Source organism: Anoplopoma fimbria, chromosome 20 (assembly GCF_027596085.1).
Source record: "Anoplopoma fimbria isolate UVic2021 breed Golden Eagle Sablefish chromosome 20, Afim_UVic_2022, whole genome shotgun sequence".
In the NCBI taxonomy this organism is placed as follows: Eukaryota; Metazoa; Chordata; class Actinopteri; order Perciformes; family Anoplopomatidae; genus Anoplopoma; species Anoplopoma fimbria.
Genome location: NC_072468.1, coordinates 633,887 through 654,470, shown reverse-complemented (window position 1 = coordinate 654,470; position 20,584 = coordinate 633,887). Strand labels below are relative to the sequence as shown.

Below are 20,584 nucleotides of genomic sequence, written 5' to 3'. Positions count from 1 at the left end.
TGATGAAGAATTGAGAAGACCTGACACAGCGTTAGTTTTATGGGCTTTTATGTATTTGCACAAAGGATGTGGATCATTATACTGGCTTAAGTGCAGGGTTTTTCTAAACTTGCGTCAATCAATGCACTTTAAAATCCTCTAAAAGATCATATCAATGTAATCATAACCTCTCTAAATCTTGATCTGTGATTTTTAATACTCCGAGAAATGAGTGATAGTTTCCATGGTTTGGTGGGCAGCTCTGTTCAGTTTCCTCCTAACATGCCTATAAGCATGTGTGTAAGTTAATTCCCTCACTATGTGAATCACCATTGGCACAAGCAGCGATATTCCATTGCTTTCAGCCATGTACCTGAACAACGGTTGAGAGGATAAACATCAGACTGTTTGTTTTGTTTGGAGTTTTCTGAAATTTTCAAGCTGCTTGAAACAGTGATAAAACTCTGTAACAATAAGGCTTTTGACTTTTCTTCACTCTGCGTCTTGATTGCCTTTTAACAGCTGCCTGGTCTTGGAGCAACTACAGTCAAAAGAAGAAAAAAAATTGCCTCCAGACAGAGCAATTATGGTTTTATTTACCATGCCCGTTCCTACAGCTCTCCCTTTCTTTATCTTGCCTTTTTCTCTTCTCTTTGTGATCACTGATGAAAAGTAGAGCTTCCTTTTGTGATTAATCTCACATAAAAACTTAAATGACATACTCTGGCAAAAAAAGTCGGTGCCAAACAATTAGGTATAAAAGATACAGTGGCATTAAAGGGATAATTCACACAAACAAAATTATTTCTTGAATGAAATGAAGGCTTTGAGGGGAAATCCATTCTGGGTTTATTGTAAAACTCAATTCTTGAGGATAAAATGCTATTCAAGGTCTTGATTACAGGCTTAATCTTTTGCTTGATCTTAACGGCAGACAGTATAATCTAATCTGTAAAAATTACATACAAAATGTGCTCAATAGAACATCAAAGAAAGGTCATTTTTTAAAAGGTGACTGGATTGAGTAGAAATGAAGCGTTTGAATGAAGAAGAACTTGCGTGAACTGTTTGCTATCCTTTTACATTCAGGAACAGCCTACAGGATAAACCTTTGAAGTGGAGTGAAAAAGCTGTTGCTCAACAACAAACAAAGGGCACATTGTCTGAACCCGGCAGCTGACATGCAAAGGAGCAGAGCATTCACAGAATGCAAAACATGTTCATATGAACAATGGAGCCACTGATCTGTTTGTGTAAACTGTGCATATGACTGATACATTTCATAAGTCATCTTTCAACAGTTTTGATTTTTAGGTCAAATTTGTGGCAACCACACAGTCGGTCAGCGTAACCATTTATCACTTTGGGCCCCCGCGCCGGAGCCTGTCTCAGGAAGTAGGACCACGCTGTACAATACCACTCTAAATACAACTGGGATCAGCTCTTTTTACTTCCAGATGTGCAAATGAACATTTTATATCTGTGGATCTTTATTATTTTACTCAGCAAAGATATTTAGATAACCAACATGAGACAGGCTCAAGGTCCACTGTATCTGGTTTTTTTCTATTTTTGGGGGGCTTTCCCCCCCCACTTATCGCCATTATTTTATTTATTACATGTCTCATAAAATACACTATATAAAATCTGTCTTTTCATGTTTAAGACTGTATGACAGTATCCATGCGCCACCAAGTGGTGGCCTAAAGGCACTGTTAAAATCTCAAAAATCCATCTGCAGCATTTCAAATTCACACAAGAGCATAAACGATACTGTTTATTAGGATGATATATACAAAATAAAGTTGTAATGAAAACATGCATCCAGAGAGTTTGAAGAAGATTTGATGTTAACATAAATATAGAACTGACAAAGATAAATGAACATTTCTAAGTGATATTATATAAGGAACATCCCTTTTTTAAAACATATCACATGAATAGTGTCCAAGAAAACAGAATGTTAAAGTGACAGTTCACATTTTTCAACACAAGTTGGTATCGCACATGAACTTCAGCTCATTCTACAGATCCTGTGGATGTAGATATCTCAGTGAGCTGACAAAGTACGAGAGAAATGAACAGCAAATAATGATGAAACCAGTTAACAAAAACATATTACCATCTTAATGAGATATCTTCAATAAAATCTATAGACTGAGCTAATGTGTTCACAGGGATTTGAATTAGAGTTCAAATATCGAATGGCAATAAATATGTGAACCATCCCTTTAACATAGAAACCAAAAGAAACTGGCACTGTTAAGTTAAAGCTGAACATTACATAAAAATACCACTTTGAATCTAAGAATAGAGTAAACACAGAAAATTCAAGCTTTGGGTACTCCATCTTAAACCAAACTGCCTACTCTGGACCCGACTTTGTCTTTTAACTTAGTAGCATCAACAGAATTTACCTGAACAAAGACTTATATTAGGGATAGCATTTGTTAAAACAATGTTACTTGACAATATATTCAATACGTTGCTGCCAAATGAAAGGATTAAGCTTTATAAAAAGATGTAAGGGTTGTAGTTTTCCAAACTACATACAAAAAGGCATAGGATTGAGAGCTCACAGACAATCATGCGTCAGCCTTTGGGCATTGTAATAAGTTCAGATACCATTGACCAGGTTCGCCTTTTCCTCCCTCTGTTTATCCACTGCTTGGTCCATCGCCTCCAGGAACCTCTCCAGAGTTACTGTCGGTGTCTGCAGGCGGACAAACTACATTAAAAAACAATATGACTCTTCTCCGCCTTCAATCTGTAGAACAAAATCAAATACTTACCTTTACAAACAGTGCGTGGGCTAGAAATGGTAACTTCCTGAGTGCTCTTCCACTCAAACCTTTGCTCTTTCTGGAAATGAAAAGGAAAACAAAACATCAGCCTCTGGCTGTTTCAGTTCTCACTGGCACTCAATGTTATGACTACAGCACAGAGACGGTGTGATTTGGTCTCTATTGCATTATGGGAGGCTTTACTCACAGAGCAATGTTCCTCAGGATCAGACTGTGTTCGGACACCTCACTCTTTGCAAAGCCCATCGTCTCAAGCTCAAAGATGGTAAACAGCTGCTGCCGGGGGTAGATGATCTGGCACTGCACATATCAGAGAGAAATGGGAAATCTATCAACTCACCATAATAAAGTGTTGCTTTTGAACTGTTGCTGCTTAGGACTGTTTTTGAGCATGTTGATAATTAAATAAGTGAAATATTATTAGCATCTTTTATATACAATTTATATTTACCACGTACTGCATCATATACTGTATATCAATATTAATTAACTTTTCAGTAAGTTAATTTTTGAGCCCAACATTTTAAATGAATGCAAACACAAGTTATAAAAAAAAAAAGGAGTTAGATTTGTTTATGTTCCAATCCAAATAATAATAAAATATAATTTTCTGTAATCCACTGTTGGCTTCTTGTTATTAGTGAAGCACTGTTCTTCATTCTTGCACTGCTGATCTTCCACCTTTCCATCACAGGAAAAAGAAAAATCCTCTGAGTCATGTTTTGTGATTCGCTGTGTTTCCCGTTTTTGCAAATGGAACAGTCCTTTTATCCAAATTGCTCCATGTAGTTGCTGACTTCAATATTGTGAGAATTTGGAGATTAAAGTCTTGCTCTAGGACACTTCACACGTGGACACGAGAAGCCGGGGATCAAACTGCAAACCTTTTAGTTAGTTGACAACTTGCTGAGCCTTGCTCCCCACGGCCATCAGAATTCTGTCTTGTGTCAAGATATTGACATACTGAATTTCCAAAACAAAGACAATCCCCTAATAAACTAGTAAAACTATCATACCCACTGGCACTGAAGTGTTTTTTAAGATAAATAAGTTTCAGCATGGAATTGTTGAAACTTGTTTCGGCAGATGAGTTTTGCATTATAACTTGCAATTAATTGCAAAAGATGATTTTTACAGTTTTTATGTATGCATTTTTATATTTGTTTCTAATTTATGTTATCAATTTCCAATGCATATCTTGAATATCGATAATCCCAAAAAAAGAAAAGAAAAGGAAAAATTGTTGCTAGGTTGTTCAGTCACCTTCATCAGCTCCTCCAGGCAGGAGAGGTAGATGTTGTAGATGCCCTTCTCAGACGGAGGTCCGATGTACTGCTTGATGTCAGCTCTGTCCACAAACGCCAGGTCTATCTTTTCCGTCACATTGGAGGTCGTCAAGATCACCACGTTAGAATGTCTGAAATATAAGACCAAAAGTCAATACAAAACAAACTTGTGTAAATAAGACAAAAAAAATCTGATGGGATAGATTTCCCAGTGAAAACACTAATTAAAAGTGATTGTAAGAATAAATCTAAGGCTTCCAGTGTCATATGACAAGAGAGGTTTTAAAACATTACATAGAACATTTTGCTTCCTGACCGTTTGATCTGGTCCAGTTGAGTGAGAACGGAGTTGACCACTCGGATGGCGTCAGAGGGCTCTGTTCCCGCCTGGCAGGCACTCCTAGCTGCTGTCAGACTCTCCACCTACAGTAAAACATGTTCACAAAAGGAGCAGTCTTAGTCACAGCAAAGACTCTCCTGAACATGAAATAACTTGAACAACATGTGAGCAAAACAACCTTCAGTTTAATCTCAAGCAAATCAATGAAGGAATGTAATCACTAAATTAATGGCAGGGACTCAGATAAAACAGATCCCCAATTCCAAGTTAAAAGCAAGTTGAAGCAGTTTTTTACCTCATCAATCAGAACAAACACGAGAGCATCTTTGTCGTCTATCAGTTGTTGGATCTTTTGAAACATCTTCGTGACCAGCTTACCGCTCTGTAACAAAGAGGTATAATGTGAGTACTTTCAGTTCCATCTAAAAAAATTAAATTAAATGTAACAAGGTAACATAAAAAGAAGCCAGATGTACCTCGGAGAACCACTTTGAGAACAAACTGTGGCTGTTTATCTCGACAAATTGCCCATAAGAATACCTGCAAGGAGAGGAGTGTCTTTTGAAATGGAAAGAGCAGGTGCACTTACTGCTAAAGCGGTTTTAACAAAAGGTGGTTTGACTTACCGACTTGCCAGTCGGATTGACAGCTTCTGGGCCAGAGCTTTGCACAGTGACGTTTTCCCTGTGCCCGGGGGGCCTGAATGTTGGCACACACAAAGTGATGAATCGGTTATAATACGCACATCATCCCTGGGATGATCTCAGCTGATAAAGATGAAAGATGATTTCCCACTAGTTATTTACCGTGAAGCAACACAACACGGTTCCACGAAATCAGGTTACTGTCGACATTTTTGTCTGAGAAGTAAATTGTTGTTGTGACGTAATCCAGGAGCTGCAGCAAAATGAAAACAATTGGAAGTTTAGCAGTGATAAGGGAGAAAGTTAGGTTAACATTTTTTCTCAACTGCTATTTTCTTTTTACTTACCTGGGTTTTGACTCCATTCTCGTACACCAGACTCTCCCAAATCCCATGGAATTCAGCTGTTCAACAGGAATCAAGTCATTTTAGGGAACATTCAGAAGAAATTGAATTGTAAGAAGCCAAAGCTAATAGATAGATTCATATTAACATAATAAAACATAAAATATGACTCACTTACTATTATGACTTTACACTAACGCTTGAGCTAGCCTTTATTTCACTTTCAATTAAGAAAACGTATCCCTTATAAGCTCAAAAAATGGTTTTAAAACAATTGCAGTTTTCTTAACAACAGGGAAAGATGGCTTTGGTCAGGTCGGATTCCCAGTGGTTACAATGGATTCCAATGATATCACCTTATAGATATATCGGAATAAAGAAATAATAAGAAAGCGCTTGTGATACATATAGTGAAATTAAGAAAAAAAAAGGAAAGTGGTGAGAGAGCTGCTGCAACAGGCTGCCTACCACACAGTGCCCATAAGTAGGGCGGGCTATAATTCATATTCTTATGTTTCACACACTATTGTTTTTATCAAAGGCTCCTTCAAGTTCGATATTTAACCATATTTTGGTGAAAATATAACAGTTTGTGACATACTGAGGATATGGACAGCATGAATCCAAGCTGACCAAAGCACTTCTTCTGATGAAGAGCAACAAACGTTTTTTCAGCCACCTTCGAAGCCTACAGGGAGGGTCAATCAGTGTACTCCAGTCTGTTTATCCCTTTGGAGTTTGCTGTTCTCATTGTGAGAAGCAGCTAATTCAGCTATACAATGCTGTTACACAGAGATGCACAGAGAATGCCTTCTCGCCTACAGAAGTTATGTTTCATACTTTACGGTCAGTTTTGGAGTATCAAATGAAGTCATACTGAATAATATATTGCACTTCCTGTATTAAGTTTTTCCTAGTTGCCAGACTTCAACTGGAAAAAAAATCAAACTAAGAAAGCATAAATTTCTCGACGTGGTGTTATATTTAACATTATATCCTCCACAATGTGCGGCGTCACCTGCTGGAAGCAACCAGTGATTGGCTGCTGAAAGCTCCTCATCCTCCTCCAAACTGAGCGTGCTGGGTCCATCCTCATTCAGAGTGAAGATGTGAACAGAGACAGAGCAGTTCTTCAAATCAAGGGGCTGAGTGGGTGAGAGAAAAGTTAATGAAAAAGAATAAACAACTTCAAAACATTATTACTTTGTCCATTACAAAGTACTAATGCTTTTCCATCATCTATAATAATATAGATGATGGAAAAATATTCACAAAGCAAACCAAAATAACAGACCTGCGATACCAGTTCCTCTAGATCAACTATAGCCACAGATTGCACGTTTTTCTGCAGGAATTCCTCATCAAACTCTGCCCATCTGTAGTTTCCAAAAACCATGCTGTGTCGATTCAGTAGACCCAGGACATGTGTCCTCACTTCAGACAGTTTAGCTGTGCTGAAATATGGACAAGAATGGGAGAACAAATAATGCATTTCAATAAGTTCATAATTTCCCCAACTGTGATTGCTGATACCAATACCAATACCAATAGGAATATTGGTTTAGAGTCTTACAACATTAAGACTTCAGGCATTTCCCAATGTTACTGTTTGTGTTTTCCTTCATGTGTTAAATGGTCGGCTGACACAAATACCCCAAAACATGATTTCTCAGGGTCTATGTGTCTTTCCTGTTTTCATGACAGGCTCTGTGGTTTGATCAGTAGTTTGTAGCACTTACTATATTCGTATTAGTCTGTTGCAATTATTGTTCTCGTAGTAATCTGCCTCTGCACTATACTTTTGCTCTGGTTTATGCTTTAAGATGCTTGTTTAAGAAAGGAGATGCACTGATGACTTCTGGTGACTAGTAGTTCTCTTGAATACCTATGTTGAATACACTTCCTGTAAGTCTCTTTGGATAAAAGCGTCTGCTGTAATGTAATGTAATGTAATGTAATGTAATGTAATAATGTAATGTAATGTAATGTAATGTAATGTTATGTACTCAGCAAACCCACCTGTGAGATTTAACATGGACCTCCACATGAATGTTTTGTTCCTGGTTTCCCACCTCCATGTTCTCACCGTCCGTCCCTGTAAACCTGTGAACAAAAGGGGAAACAATCAGAACAAAAAAAAAAACAGCGTTTTCATTTTGTTAACTTTAGCAAAGTGTAAGTTGGTGATCTTGCAGCTAGCTAGCTAGCTAGCATAGCCGGCTAGCATCAACCCTCCACAGAGTAAAGGTAAACACGGACACCGACAACAGAAAGCACAACTTACACCATTAACGTTATCAGTCAACTCTCTGATCCTCCAGGAACGTGTTCGGTTCTCTGTCGTGTCAGACAGTCGCTCGAAACCCGCGCGTTGGTTTGTTACACCGGAAATACGTCATTTGTTTTGGGTTTTCACTTCCGGCTTCCTTGTTGTAAAGGTTTGTTACGTCTGGACCAACGCCAGCCATTGGCAACATAACTGGAATATAAACAAGTCTTCTGACACGGAGAGATGGGGAAAAAACACAAGAAACATAAGCCGGAGTGGAGGACGGTGGACGGTACCTGAAGGCATCTTTACTTTGGTCCAGCTAGCTTCATCTCAGCTAGCTTCATCTCAGCTAGCTTCATCTCAGCTAGCTTAGCTTAGCTAGCTTAGCTTAGCTAGCTTAGCTTAGCTCAATCCAATGGAAACGACAGCAGCTTTGCATTGTTGTGTTTTGTACAGATCTACCACCACGATGCACATCCCACACATATCTGGTTAAATGTCCTGATAAGATTCAAAGGCAAATCTTAATAATTAATATATAATCAAATGTACATTTTCTGTGTACATGTTTTGACTGTGCCAGTTAGTTATAACTTAAGTTATAATGAAGATATGATATTTATATTTACTTAGGACTGTACGTATTATGGAATTACCTTCAACAAAACAATGCTGTTAAATGCAATACAACCCAGTCACACAGTATTCAGATAGATAAGCTACTATTAGCAGACATGACCCACAGTATCACTACCATGCTAATGGCAAAATCATTCCACATGCTCCCCTACTCTTCTCACAACTTTCCACCTTGTACCATTCATTTCTATCTCAACTATCCCCTGTTTTGGTTGTAGACTACGAGGACAAGGCTCTTGAGAAGCCCCTGAAGCTTGTGCTCAAAGTTGGTGGAAGTGAGGTGACAGAGCTCTCGGGTTCGGGCCATGACTCCAGCTACTACGATGACAGATCAGACCACGAGCGAGAACGCCACAAAGACAAAAAGAAGAAGAAGAAGAAAAAGTCTGAAAAGGATAAAGACAAATATGTGGATGATGAGGAGAGAAGACGGCGTAAGGTTAGTTTACAGAAGAACATTATAACTTGTGCATCTGTGTTTTGTGCCACTATAAGTTAAAACAAAATTGATTTTAATCACAGGAGGAAAAGAGGAAGAAGAGAGAGCGAGAGCAGAATGAATCAGAGGCAGCAGCTTCTACTGCTCCCAGCACCGGTGTCGCTGTTGAGCCTTTCACGTTGCCAAAAAGTATATGTATTGGATTGGAGGTGCGTAAACTTAACTAAAGCTTGAGAATATGAACAATACATTCCTACGTTTTTTGCTGAAAAGACACTGACCTCCTGACCATATCTCATCAGCCTGAAGAGAAGAAAAAGAAGAAAGAGAAAGAGAGAGAAAGAGAGAGAGAGTTTGAGCTGGAGCCTGAAGAGGATGAGTTTCACCCCAGTATGAGGTTTGACTTAGACCAACAAGGAGACAGGCCAGTCCGAGCTTGCAGGACACAACAAGGTAAGAATGCCTGTCTATGAGGACAATAGCAAATATAAATATCAAATCACTTGTAAATGTGTTTTCCTAAATAATTGTATTTTTTATGTTTGCCCAATGCAGAAAGCGAGTCCACTCCTCGTCAACAACTGCTGGAACATTTTCTGAGGCAGTTGCAGAGGTGGGGAAAACTGATTGAGTCTAATGGCTGCATCCACCTGTGATGCAGACCTTCTAATTCTAAAGGACTGCTTCTTAAGACATTGTCCCACACATGTGTACAAGAAATATCATAAACGAATTACAATATTCCCATGATATTTACAAGAAATATAAAATCTTTCCATTTTTAGACACACTGAGCTTTCCCTTTTACATCACTCTCAGTTCAAAATTTCATGAATGTAATGTTTGGATCATGCATGATCCGAACATTACATTCATTACAAAAGAAAGCTCGAAGGTCGGTGCTGTAATGAATAACATCATGCATTGCTTATCTTTCCAGGAAAGACCCCCATGGATTCTTCTCCTTTCCAGTAACGGATGCGATTGCCCCTGGTTACTCAATGATCATCAAACATCCTATGGACTTCAGCACCATGAAAGACAAGATCATGAACAATGACTATAACACGGTTACAGAATTTAAGGTGAGGATACTTTTCAACACAAATGGAGAATTTGGATGGTTAAGACGTATTTCTTTTGAGAGTATTATAAAGGGTAATAAAGTTTGTTTGACCACTGTTTTTGCCTTCAGGCGGACTTCAAACTGATGTGTGACAATGCCATGGTGTACAACCGACCAGAGACTGTCTATTACAAGGCTGCCAAGAAACTGCTACATACAGGATTTAAGATGATGAGCAAGGTAAAGAAGGGGGTTTTAGGGTGAATTTCCCCTTGAAAACATTACTGTAATCATAAACATCTTTGTGCTGTACCTTTTCTATTTTCATCATCATACCCCCATATCCATACCAATTTCCAATTAAGTAGATTCAATTAAGTTTCCTCTTTTTCCTCTGCCCCGTGCACAGGAACGGCTGTTGGCTTTGAAACGCAGCATGTCTTTCATGCAGGAAATGGACTACACCCAGCAGGCAGCCATTTTGGGAGATGAAGACCTTGCAACTGATGCACCAACTCCAGAGATAATCCCCAGCCCAGTGGAATCAGCTAAGAAGTCCAAGAAACAACCAGTTAAAGACATGAAGGAAGTCATCAGGTAATCTTTATTTCTAATGTATGGAATAAATGTGGCTTTTTGTGTTTAATATCAATAAAATGATCCAGTAACGTTGTCTCTTCTGTTGTCTCAGTTACCTTTTTGAACCAGAAGGAAACGCTTGCAGCTTGACTGACAGCACAGCAGAGGAACACGTCCTGGCACTCGTTGAGCATTCTGCAGATGAAGCTCGAGATCGAATCAACAGATACATGCCAAACTCCAAGGTTTTCCTCTTAACTTATTGTGTATAAATTGCTTTTCATACACACTGATTCTACAAGCTATAGCTATATTTGTTACATAAAATGACGAAGTGTTGGTAAGGCTTCCACGCTTCAAGGAGCTACTAGTGCAGTAAATAGTGACAATATATATTTTCTCTGATCTTGTTTTTCAGATGGGCTACTTGCGTAAAGAGCAAGACAGTTCTCTTCTATACACCGTTGTAAATCAGCAGGATCCTGATGCAGAAGGTTTGTTGTCCCAGTGTTAGTCTTTTAAACATTTTTCAAATATTCACTACATTAGTATAATTATTCTTAATGTATTGCAGAAGATGAGACTCATAAAGTGGACCTGAGTTCTCTGTCAAATAAACTCCTGCCTGGATTAACAACCTTGGGTTTCAAAGATGACAGGAGACACAAAGGTATGCACTAAATTGAACTGTTGATTTAATTCGTATAAATAACAATTACTAAAATTTGCCGGAAGTCTATGACTTAAAACAGATACTTTCTTGCTCTGTGTAGTAACGTTTCTGAGCAGTGCCTACAACGTTCAGACCCTTCAGAAGAACTCCGTCTTTCCAGACCTGCTACCCGATGAGGTGGATGCGCTCTATTCAGCCTATGGCGATGACACAGGGGTACAATGTGCTCTCAGGTTGGAGGACTTTTCTGTCATTGGTTAAACTTAGATTTGAAACAATCAAGTGAAAATAATGCGTAGTTGTTTACAGCTTGTATGTGTTTACTTTCACCCGTAGCATACAGGAGTTTGTCAAGGGCTGCGCAGGTGTCACAAAGTGTTGGGTCGACAGGCTTCTGGACAAGATGACCGCAGACGATCACACTAAAGCTGTCAGTCAAATCCGACAGGTATCTGACTTATACCTCATATACAGTGTTACACACATTACTTACCAACGTTCTCTCAGTCTCCATGGTTGTCTTGACGAATTCTAACGCAGACTGGTCTCCCGCCTATTATTAATATGATGCTTACTTTACATTTCAGAAAAGAAACATCACACTAAAACCTGATGAAACCAAATCCAACATATGTGACATGCAGGTATGCTGTAGTTTTTTGGTTTTTTTTTAAACAGTGATGATACATTTAAGTAGTTGGCTGGCTGTCTGATTGAAGCTGTGTATTTTTGTTTAGATGGCAGATGGCACTGGCATGGGAGAGGGTGGCTCCGTCCTGGACTTCATGTCAATGAAGAACTATCCTGATATGTCTCTGGATTTATCCATGCTGAACTCATTAGGTGATTATCCCCATCAACGCTCTGAGTGGCTGCATTTACGTGCACATTAAAATCTTTCATAACGTAATTATGGTTGAAAGATGAGTATAGCGGAGTCCATCGAAACGCTGATCTTGCATTAATGGGAAAAGGCCCTTTGTCGCATTAACTGTAACAAATGTGTGGAGTTCCAGTATTCATGGGCATTATGGCCAAGTAATCACCAATCCTATTAAAATTCTTGGGCAGTTTTAATACATTTTGAAACACAGCAGACAGAATAATTGATGGATACATTACAGAAATGTGCGGTATGATGCTCCACTCTGTCTTTTCTCTGCTTGAAATGGAGTAAGTGCATTTATTTGTTCATTTACTGTCCTACAATGATCTTCCCTCTTTCTTATAGCAGGTAAAATAGTGAAAAAAGAGCCGGTCAACGATGAGGGCCAGCAGCAATTTGACGAAGCAGACAAACTCCTACAGGAGTTCCAGGAGGCTCAGGTGGACAGAGTCGGCTCCAGACCCTCGTCCAACCTGTCCTCGCTCTCTAATGCCTCCGAGAGGGATCAGCACCACTTAGGTATCTGCAATAGGAGTAAGACTTAAAGACTAGGTGCACAGGAAGGAGCACTGCTTTCAACATCATATTATTGTTATTTGCATGCTAACAAGTCATAATACCTTGTTTCTAGATCTCAACTAAACCTCCACTTTTCTGCAAGATTTTCATTGCTTTCCACAGATTAGTAACACCAGTGCAAACACATAAGAGCCATATCTTCTTTATTTCGCAGGGAGCCCATCACACCTGGACCAGTCTGAAATGGTTCATGATCCCTACGAGTTCCTGCAGTCTCCAGAGCCAGAGAGCACTGCCAACAGCTGACCACACACACACACTGCCATTTTGTTGTCTTGGTGTTAACAGCACTGGGTTCCTCGGTCATGGACTGTTTAAACATCGTGGAGATGGCAGGAGCGTCTGACCTGTTTTGAAGACTGAATATTGCACAGACTGTTTGTAGCGTAATTGTATGGTTTTGTATGAGTGCAACAAATAAACAATTGCACCTGTATAAATGTGTGTGGTTCAATAAGCATATGAAAAACTATTTTGTGCTGGAAGTATATTTTTAAAAAAGGGACCGGTCAACCGGTTTGGATGACTATAACCAAGTAATAGTCATCCGAACTTAGTGCATTTGCAGTAAAAGGATGTTGTAAGATTGACCAACTGGGGTAAAGGTGCAATGCTGAGTACACAGATGTGTGCAGCAGTGAATTTCCATGCATGGGCTTTCATTGAGCAACCTATTCTATTGTATCAGTGTGAGAGAAAGAATAGGGAAGTGGAAATAAATGCACTATACATTAATACTCCTTCTGAGAAAGTTAAGATGAAAGTCAGCAGTGAACTGGGCTTTGTGTTTGAAAGCAGAAGTGTCATGTTCACATCTGTGTTTGCAGTTCGCTTGCTGTTTCTGAGGGGCTCATATTCTCTGACTGAGTTTGATCTGCAGTCAGAAGGGCCACGAAAAAAACAGACCAGCTCGGTGTCTCTGGCAGAGCTGCACTGCACATGCGCAGTAGGACTGTTTCCATAGCGCCGCTCCGACCTGCTGAGTAAGTTGATTCTTCAACTTCTGATTCTTTCCTTCGGGGACACAAACCTCAGGACGTGGAGCGTTTTAACCTCTCTGTCCTGCGTTGTGGGGTTTTGTTCATTATGTGACTTTTTCTTTTATTGGAGCACCTGCTCTCCTGATGAACTAATCACTGGGTATCAAGCTGTAATTAATAATAATATAATATTCATAAACAGGAGCATATTGTTTTAACCTCATGGTCGCTTTCGTTCAACGGAAAAGTAAGTAACTATACATTTATTAAACTCTCTCTCTCTCTCTCTCTCTATATATCTATATATATATATATATATATATATATATATATATATATATATATATATACTTATTATGAAATGAAACCCGTATAGGTTATTGTTGGCATACATTTATTGTTTTTCTAAGCCGTAAAAATGATTTGAACATTAAATATGACATGTGCTAAAGCAGACCACCTGTAACGTAACATTAACATAAGTTACTTTATAAAATATACAGCCAGAAGTTTATTTGCTAACATCAGTTTCACTAATGATTCTAATTTAGTGGTGAACAAACAGCAATATTAATTGCTATAAAGCTAACAAATGATAGTTTATTCCCAGGTTCTGTATATACATTGGTGAACTTTGTTCACAGTGTTGTGTCAGGCTTAAGACCAGGAGCAAAACATGTAAATACAAGGCCTTTTTCAAAGAAAGGGATATAGCACTTGCTGTATCTCTTTTTCTCTGAATTAGCCGTTTTCTTTAGTCTACGTGACAATATCCACCTTGGTATTTATATGAACTGATGCCTTTGCCATTTGTAAAGATTAATAAGGCACTGCCTCTGTCAAACAAGACACAGCTCTGCCAGTTTATTAAGTAAAGTTATCTAAAAACTAATGCAGTTTACTACAAAAGCTTGGTCATAAGTCCAACTGTACCTTCTTGAAGTTTATGATGCTCAGTTTTTTTTTTAAACAGTTTGTTGGTTAAACTTTATGGTCATGTACTTGGTACTTTTGTTGAGTAATATTCCTGATATTTCGTCCACCCCATGTATACCAATGAGGTTGAACTATGACTGTTGAAAGAGTTGCTAGTGTATTAGGTATACCTAGCTAAATGCAGTCTGAGTAAAGGTCCAGAATGGCTGAACAGTCACCTTATCATTATGCTCAACTCATTTCCCTAACTCATTTCCCCAGCAAATGCAGTCGCACTCTGCTGGAGCTAGACTCGCATGTCTAATGCGTGGATGGATGTTTGAAGGCGCCTGGAGGAAGCTTTTTCTCATCTGACTGTGTTTATTCTTCAGATGAACTGCTTCAGCCAAAAGCTGAGACGCACATCTCCCATGCAGGGCAACAGTAGAAACGAGCTGGTCCCCTCTAAGCCTCCCAGGATGAACGGATGGTCGTGGCCTCCTCAGGCTTTCCAAGTGGTAGGCTGGCTGGTGTACAGCTACCTCGCCATAGTCAGCTTTGGCATCTACATCCCTCTTCTGCCCCTGCCATGGAACCATGTGGTCTATGCTGTATCCTTTACACGCAGCTGAAATCTTGCTGTTGTAGTAGCTGACTGTTAAGAGTGCAGCAATGGGGATTTCAGTTTTGAATATGGAGCAAACATGAGTCTGTGCTACGGGTTTTGTTTGGACTGCAAGACAAGACAAGGATGTTGTTGTGCTGGCTGTCTGTATGGGCTCCAGTCACACCAGACGTGACTCTGTCTCTGTTACTGTGGTCTCTATGAAGCCCAAAAGACATTATCAGTGGTTTTTTTGTCACATGTTTAATGCTGCATGATGTCAACACTGGTTCATTTGACTGAGGCTTCTCTCAGTCGTAGGAACAGTTGATTTCTTCAGAACTGACACAAAAGATCCACTTGTATGCCACAGTTTGCTGTTTCTTTTACACTTGCCACATATTGCAGTATTTTTCTAATGTTATTGCTATTTTCCTTGACTCTTGTTGTGTGCAGTTGACTGGCATAGCTTTTATTGTACACTTTTTTGCACATATTGCTGCTGCAACAATAGACCCGGCAGATGTCAGTGTGAAGGCCAAACGGAGCTATTCCAGTCCAATGGCGCTTTTTGACAGGACGAAACAACCACATGTAATCCAGGACCTACACTGTTATCTATGTGATGTCAAAGTGTACGTATGCTCTAATGTGATTTTGCTTTTGTAAATTAGTAGCGATATAATTTTTGGCAATCATGCAAAAGTTGTGTTTTATGATGTTTAACTTAATCAATCTTCACGTAGTGGCCCCAAAGTAAAACACTGTGGCGTTTGCAACAAGTGTGTGGAGGACTTTGATCATCATTGCAAATGGCTGAACACCTGTGTGGGTGGCAGAAACTACTGGTAAGAGAACGTTGTGGATGGACTTTCTGTATCTGACTTCATGTCTGATTTTTAAATAAAAGGTGGAATGCTTTATAAACTAACATCAGCTTTTGTGTGTGCCTTCAGGTGCTTCTTCGTGGCACTGTGCTCTGCTCTGCTAGGCGTCCTCCTGCTTGTTGTTGTCATTTTGTTCATATTTATTCAGCATTACCTGGATCCAAACAGCCTGCGGACCGCCCCACAGTATGACAGTAAGTCACCATAATATTGAGCTATTTTAGAAGAGCCTTGATCATATCTTGGTTAATTGCACCATTAAAAGCTGTTTGAGTGTTATGCTTCTTTTTGTCCTTCTTCCTATAGGTATGCTGGGGAATGGTACCTGGCTGGTGTTTTTACCCTTAGCACCCATAAAGGCTAGTTCAGCTGGTCTCCTTATATTAGCGTTCATAACAGCCATGTTGAGCTTCACCTGCACTCTGCTCCTCGGTCATCTTCTTTGCTTCCACTTTTACCTCTGTGAGTCACAATCTATAAGACACACATTTTGTAGGGCTCTTTTCTCCTTATCCACTCATTATTCCTTACTACTCTCCTCTTTGCTTTACAGTTTATAAAGGCATAAGCACATATGATTATGTAAAGAAGCAGCGCCAAAAAGAAGCCAGAAACATTGAAGCAGGAAATCTACAAGATGCGAAAATCAATAGCAAAGCCCCACAGGTGAGTCCTGTCCTTTGCTTATTTCTGACCATGATTTGTTCATTGTTCCATGTGTGTAAAATGTTTTCTTATTCTTTTTAAAGAATCAAGAGAGCTCAATTGACTGTGAGCCAGCATTATCACATAGTTCAGGGTAAGATTCTTTAAAGTTCTTGTTATACTGTTTTTAAAGCTAGTTTTAAAAAAGGGAATTAATGCCATTCTGGTTTTCCTGCAGTACCTGCAAATTTGACGATAAAGGCCCGCTCACAAGCCGACTTTCAGAGTCCATATGCACTGAGGTAAGCATGTCTACCTATACCTCAATTTAAATATTTTACATGCATCTAATGGGTAATGCTACATTAAAAATCTGTTTTGTTTTCTAGATGGAGAACTTTAAGAAATCAGCAGAAAAAGAGAATAGTTTCCATTATGGCACAGAAAATCCCACAAACAACAACGCAAGTAGGTATTTGACTTCACTTATTATCACTATAGAGTGCTGCAGGGATGAGTGCTTAATTGGTTGGATGCCAGAAATAAGGTCTTTGATGAACACGCTTGAGAGATTTTTCTTTGATATAAAATACGTCAGTAGATACCCCTCTCGTGAATTTTGGAGCTTTTATGTGTCTTAAAAGAAGGTGGTTGCTAAGAGATGGATAAATGAGACTGGTTAGTTTATAACTCAATGTAAGCTTGTTATCTCTGCCGGTAGAATTAACGCTTCAAAAATCGTGAAAGTGGTGTTCATTTGTGAAAATGAAAAACTTGTGTTTGCCACAGAGCTTATTGTCTAAACATTTCCAAAATCCAATAGAAAACTCCCATTGGCTTTTTGTGAGGGAAACCAGTGTGATGCAAACATCTGGGGTTGGCCCACAAGAATACATCATCCCTACAGCACTCGTTTTATTGTTCTGTTGTTCACCGTTCTTTGTGTTGACCCCATTTACAAAGTTGGAGGAGCAAAGGTTTTAGAAATGCAATACAATTAAATACACCACAAAATACAGGCTAGGAAAAGTTTCACAATATACTGTAAATGAGAGGGTTGTTTGACTGCATTGTAGTGTAAATTAAATGGAAATAAAGGATTGCATGCAAATCCATTGCACACAGATAACGGTACTATTTCTGTCACATTTATTGCTGTTTGAAATCAATACTCATCTCATTGTTTCCTGTGTCTGAAAGGGGAAATGTCTATTAGCGACAACGAAAGCTGGACGGCTGACACTAAAGAGGCTCAGAGTGAAAGTGAGAAGTCTGTTCCCCATGTTCCTGGAGTGCAGGACCCTCTGGGAAGCTCAGTTATGACTCCCGATGATACCTAGCAGTAACTAATGTTTGCATGGCTGTGGCGTAGTGGAGAGCAAGGTAGTTCTCCAATCAGAGGGACGGTGGTTCGATACCCGGCTTCGGCAGTCGATGTGTCCTTGGGCAAGACACTTAACCCCAAGTTGCTCCTGAAGGCCATCGGTGTGGACTGGATGATGAATGTTAGTTAGAGTCTGATGGTGGCACCTTGATGGTAGCCTGTCATCAGTGTGTGAATGGGTGAATGATATGTAACATACTACTGACTGTAAGTCGCTTTGGATTAAAGCGTCTGCTAAATGACTGTAATGTAATGCATGGCGGTGCGACAGGATATTCTGCTCTGACAAATTATGAATTTATTATGAAGATATGCATCATGAAACTGAGCCACACAGCAATGGAGCATGGTTGATAAGGACAGAGGACGCCCTGGACTTGACAGTTTGATCATGGGACAGTTGATATTTTGTATGCAGATGAATAGCTGTGGACCCATCATTGTGTTTTGTTCTTTTTTATCTACACTATGTGTTTTTTATAATGGTTGGATTATTTAATTAATTGTATTATCTCACTTACGTGTATAGAGAGTCAAAGTCCAGCCCAACTTCCATGTCCGTTTCACTAGCCTGAGTCCGATAGATGAATGTACTCTGGCATCTTCCTGAAAGACTTGAACATGATACTGGATGGAAGTGATCATATTGTAAGCCAAATGGGTATCAAGTAAAGTAGACAGTAACTTTTAGCTTCTTTTCATTTCATCCGATGGCCAAAGAGAGAGTCTTTTCTGACAAAATACAGCACTTTGACATCACTGTGTTGCTGCCAGTCACCCAGCTCGTGAAAGGAGGTTCTCTACTCTTCAAGGTTAAGCTCTGCAGTACTTTAACTCAAGAGCACCTGGAGGCTTTTATGCTCATGGCTACTGAGCAGGATGTTTTGATGGCCCTGGGTAGTGACCTGGTTATTGGTGGCATAGCAGTGAGGTTGAACTACTGCTGAAATTGCCAATTCATGTTATAATTGTTCTGTTCTGTGACGTGTCTACTCAAACTTTTAATTGACAAATTATTTTGGAATTTGCCTTTATTACAAACCCTTAAGATATTGGCTGCAAGTGACATTTGTCTGATTCAAGCCAGCTTTCTCTCAAGAAAAATATGTTGTCAGTGAGTAGTCTAAGCAGTCATTTGTGAGCCCCCATATCTATAAATTTACGTATCTATTTTATTCAAGAATTTGAGGTAGGGACACTAGCAGCCCATTTAAGTGTTTTCTATATTCTTGTAGTTTTTGTCCACTTGTAAGCTGTCATATATTGTCACCACTAGAGGGCCCTGTTATAACCTTCACATGATGTTTAGGGAAACACAGGGATTAACTTGAGATAAAAAATAATAATTGGACTAACAGAAAGGAAAAGGCTACCAAAGCACTTGAAGGGTAACGACGACTTACATTTATTAACAAAAATGATCAATTAAGAGAACAACAACAGAAGTCAAAAAGGCGTTAGGGTCTCCAAGGCCAAAACAACAAACAAAAGAAACCACACCAGCTAGAAAATAAACTCAATGATTCTACTGAATACACAAATACAATTCTAAACCTCCTTACAAGCCATGAAACATGGTAAATGTAGTGACAAAAGAAATGGCAGAGAACCCCTACAACAACTTTCAAAAGCAAAGTATCAATATTTATCAGAGCTGTGTCAAGCTGCTATGGTAGAAAATACAGTTTCACCAGATCATCTCCAACACAGAACGGCAACAACAGACAGCTCAAGAGCCAAAAGGGGACAAGAACACTGAATCTGGGATCAGATATGCAGCTTCACTGATTGTTGAAAAAGATACAGGTGGAAATGAAAGCATTTTGTTTTCATCTCTATTGTTTCAGAGTTGGCTGCCTGTATTGTGACCTACTATATATGAGAGAATATTGTTAAATATAATTTCTTATATGCCTTGAATAAAATATTGCACTACAAATTGTGAGATGTACTCATTTTCAGTTTTCAAACCCCACATAATAAGGTAAAGTGTGACATGGGAAACAGGAATGGGAGGTGTATTGTGTGTATTTTGGTCAACACTGAGCCAATAGGCCAGAGCAATTTGTCTCCTTGTCATAAAAATGCATCAAGCTTGTTTTTATATTTGCAATGTCTGAAAGGAAGAAAATATCAAAAGCCTGAAGCCTCAAACAGTGAAGTTTACATGTATGAGTTTACAAAATAGGACCATTAATACATGTAATTAAACAACTACACCAGTTGTTTTAAATATTATATATTTGCCTTTCCATTTATTATTTCAGATGCAAGGGGAAATTGAGAAACTCCAAATGGGGTGAGGGCTGCTATTAACCACACGGTGGCGCACTGGAAGCAGCTTTAGATAACTATTATGTCATCAACTGATTCACTCAGTCCAGGCTGTTTATGTAACATGATACATGCGTTTTCTTTTGCTCATAAACATGCATGTTTTTGCCTTTTGCCCCTGTCTTTGAATAATATATGTGAGAGCTTGGTATTACTATATTATTTGAACCATCAGTAAGGCTAGGGCTTACATAATGTCCATCCATGTCCAACCATTAGGCTACTGGTTATGTAAGACAACTGGACATCAGAGGAGTAGGAACCAGAGGCAGTCTTTCAGAGATAAGCATCCCTTTTTGCCGACA

At 39.1% G+C, this 20,584-nt stretch overlaps 3 protein-coding genes across 9 annotated transcripts; 2 read left to right on the top strand and 1 right to left on the bottom strand.

Annotated features, from left to right (window-relative positions):
* Window positions 1-1,778: 1,778 nt before the first annotated feature.
* trip13 (thyroid hormone receptor interactor 13) lies at window positions 1,779-7,789 on the bottom strand. The gene is made up of 14 exons (XM_054621790.1): window positions 7,682-7,789; window positions 7,417-7,500; window positions 6,692-6,851; window positions 6,416-6,542; window positions 5,401-5,456; window positions 5,216-5,306; window positions 5,036-5,108; window positions 4,886-4,949; window positions 4,705-4,791; window positions 4,386-4,492; window positions 4,047-4,200; window positions 2,971-3,083; window positions 2,772-2,841; window positions 1,779-2,692 (listed from the first exon to the last, which is right to left on the bottom strand). Exons 1-14 carry the CDS (start codon window positions 7,684-7,686, stop codon window positions 2,597-2,599), a joined length of 1,287 nt encoding a protein of 428 aa, XP_054477765.1. The 5' UTR covers window positions 7,687-7,789; the 3' UTR covers window positions 1,779-2,596.
* Window positions 7,790-7,812: 23 nt separating this feature from the next.
* brd9 (bromodomain containing 9) lies at window positions 7,813-12,965 on the top strand. Of its 5 annotated transcripts, none has more exons than XM_054621789.1 (17): window positions 7,813-7,958; window positions 8,527-8,747; window positions 8,831-8,956; window positions 9,050-9,200; window positions 9,303-9,360; window positions 9,688-9,832; window positions 9,943-10,053; window positions 10,223-10,410; window positions 10,505-10,637; window positions 10,811-10,886; window positions 10,967-11,062; window positions 11,166-11,298; window positions 11,402-11,513; window positions 11,653-11,709; window positions 11,803-11,908; window positions 12,300-12,470; window positions 12,685-12,965. In XM_054621789.1, exons 1-17 carry the CDS (start codon window positions 7,910-7,912, stop codon window positions 12,774-12,776), a joined length of 2,025 nt encoding a protein of 674 aa, XP_054477764.1. In that variant the 5' UTR covers window positions 7,813-7,909; the 3' UTR covers window positions 12,777-12,965. The 5 variants fall into 5 exon arrangements, with proteins under 5 accessions (XP_054477764.1, XP_054477762.1, XP_054477761.1 ...); XM_054621787.1 differs by having other exon boundaries at window positions 10,970-11,062; window positions 12,297-12,485; window positions 12,685-12,959; XM_054621786.1 differs by having other exon boundaries at window positions 12,300-12,485; window positions 12,685-12,959.
* A 590-nt stretch (window positions 12,966-13,555) lies between these two features.
* Window positions 13,556-19,558, top strand: zdhhc11 (zinc finger DHHC-type containing 11). Of its 3 annotated transcripts, none has more exons than XM_054621991.1 (11): window positions 13,556-13,757; window positions 14,818-15,036; window positions 15,486-15,664; window positions 15,776-15,877; window positions 15,986-16,110; window positions 16,223-16,378; window positions 16,470-16,582; window positions 16,666-16,715; window positions 16,800-16,863; window positions 16,951-17,029; window positions 17,762-19,558. In XM_054621991.1, the coding sequence occupies exons 2-11, from the start codon at window positions 14,818-14,820 to the stop codon at window positions 17,899-17,901; spliced, it is 1,227 nt and encodes a 408-aa protein (XP_054477966.1). In that variant the 5' UTR covers window positions 13,556-13,757; the 3' UTR covers window positions 17,902-19,558. The 3 variants fall into 3 exon arrangements, with proteins under 3 accessions (XP_054477966.1, XP_054477967.1, XP_054477964.1); XM_054621992.1 differs by having other exon boundaries at window positions 16,951-17,033; window positions 17,762-17,857; XM_054621989.1 differs by lacking the exon at window positions 17,762-19,558 and having other exon boundaries at window positions 16,951-17,377.
* The last annotated feature ends 1,026 nt before the right edge of the window (window positions 19,559-20,584 follow it).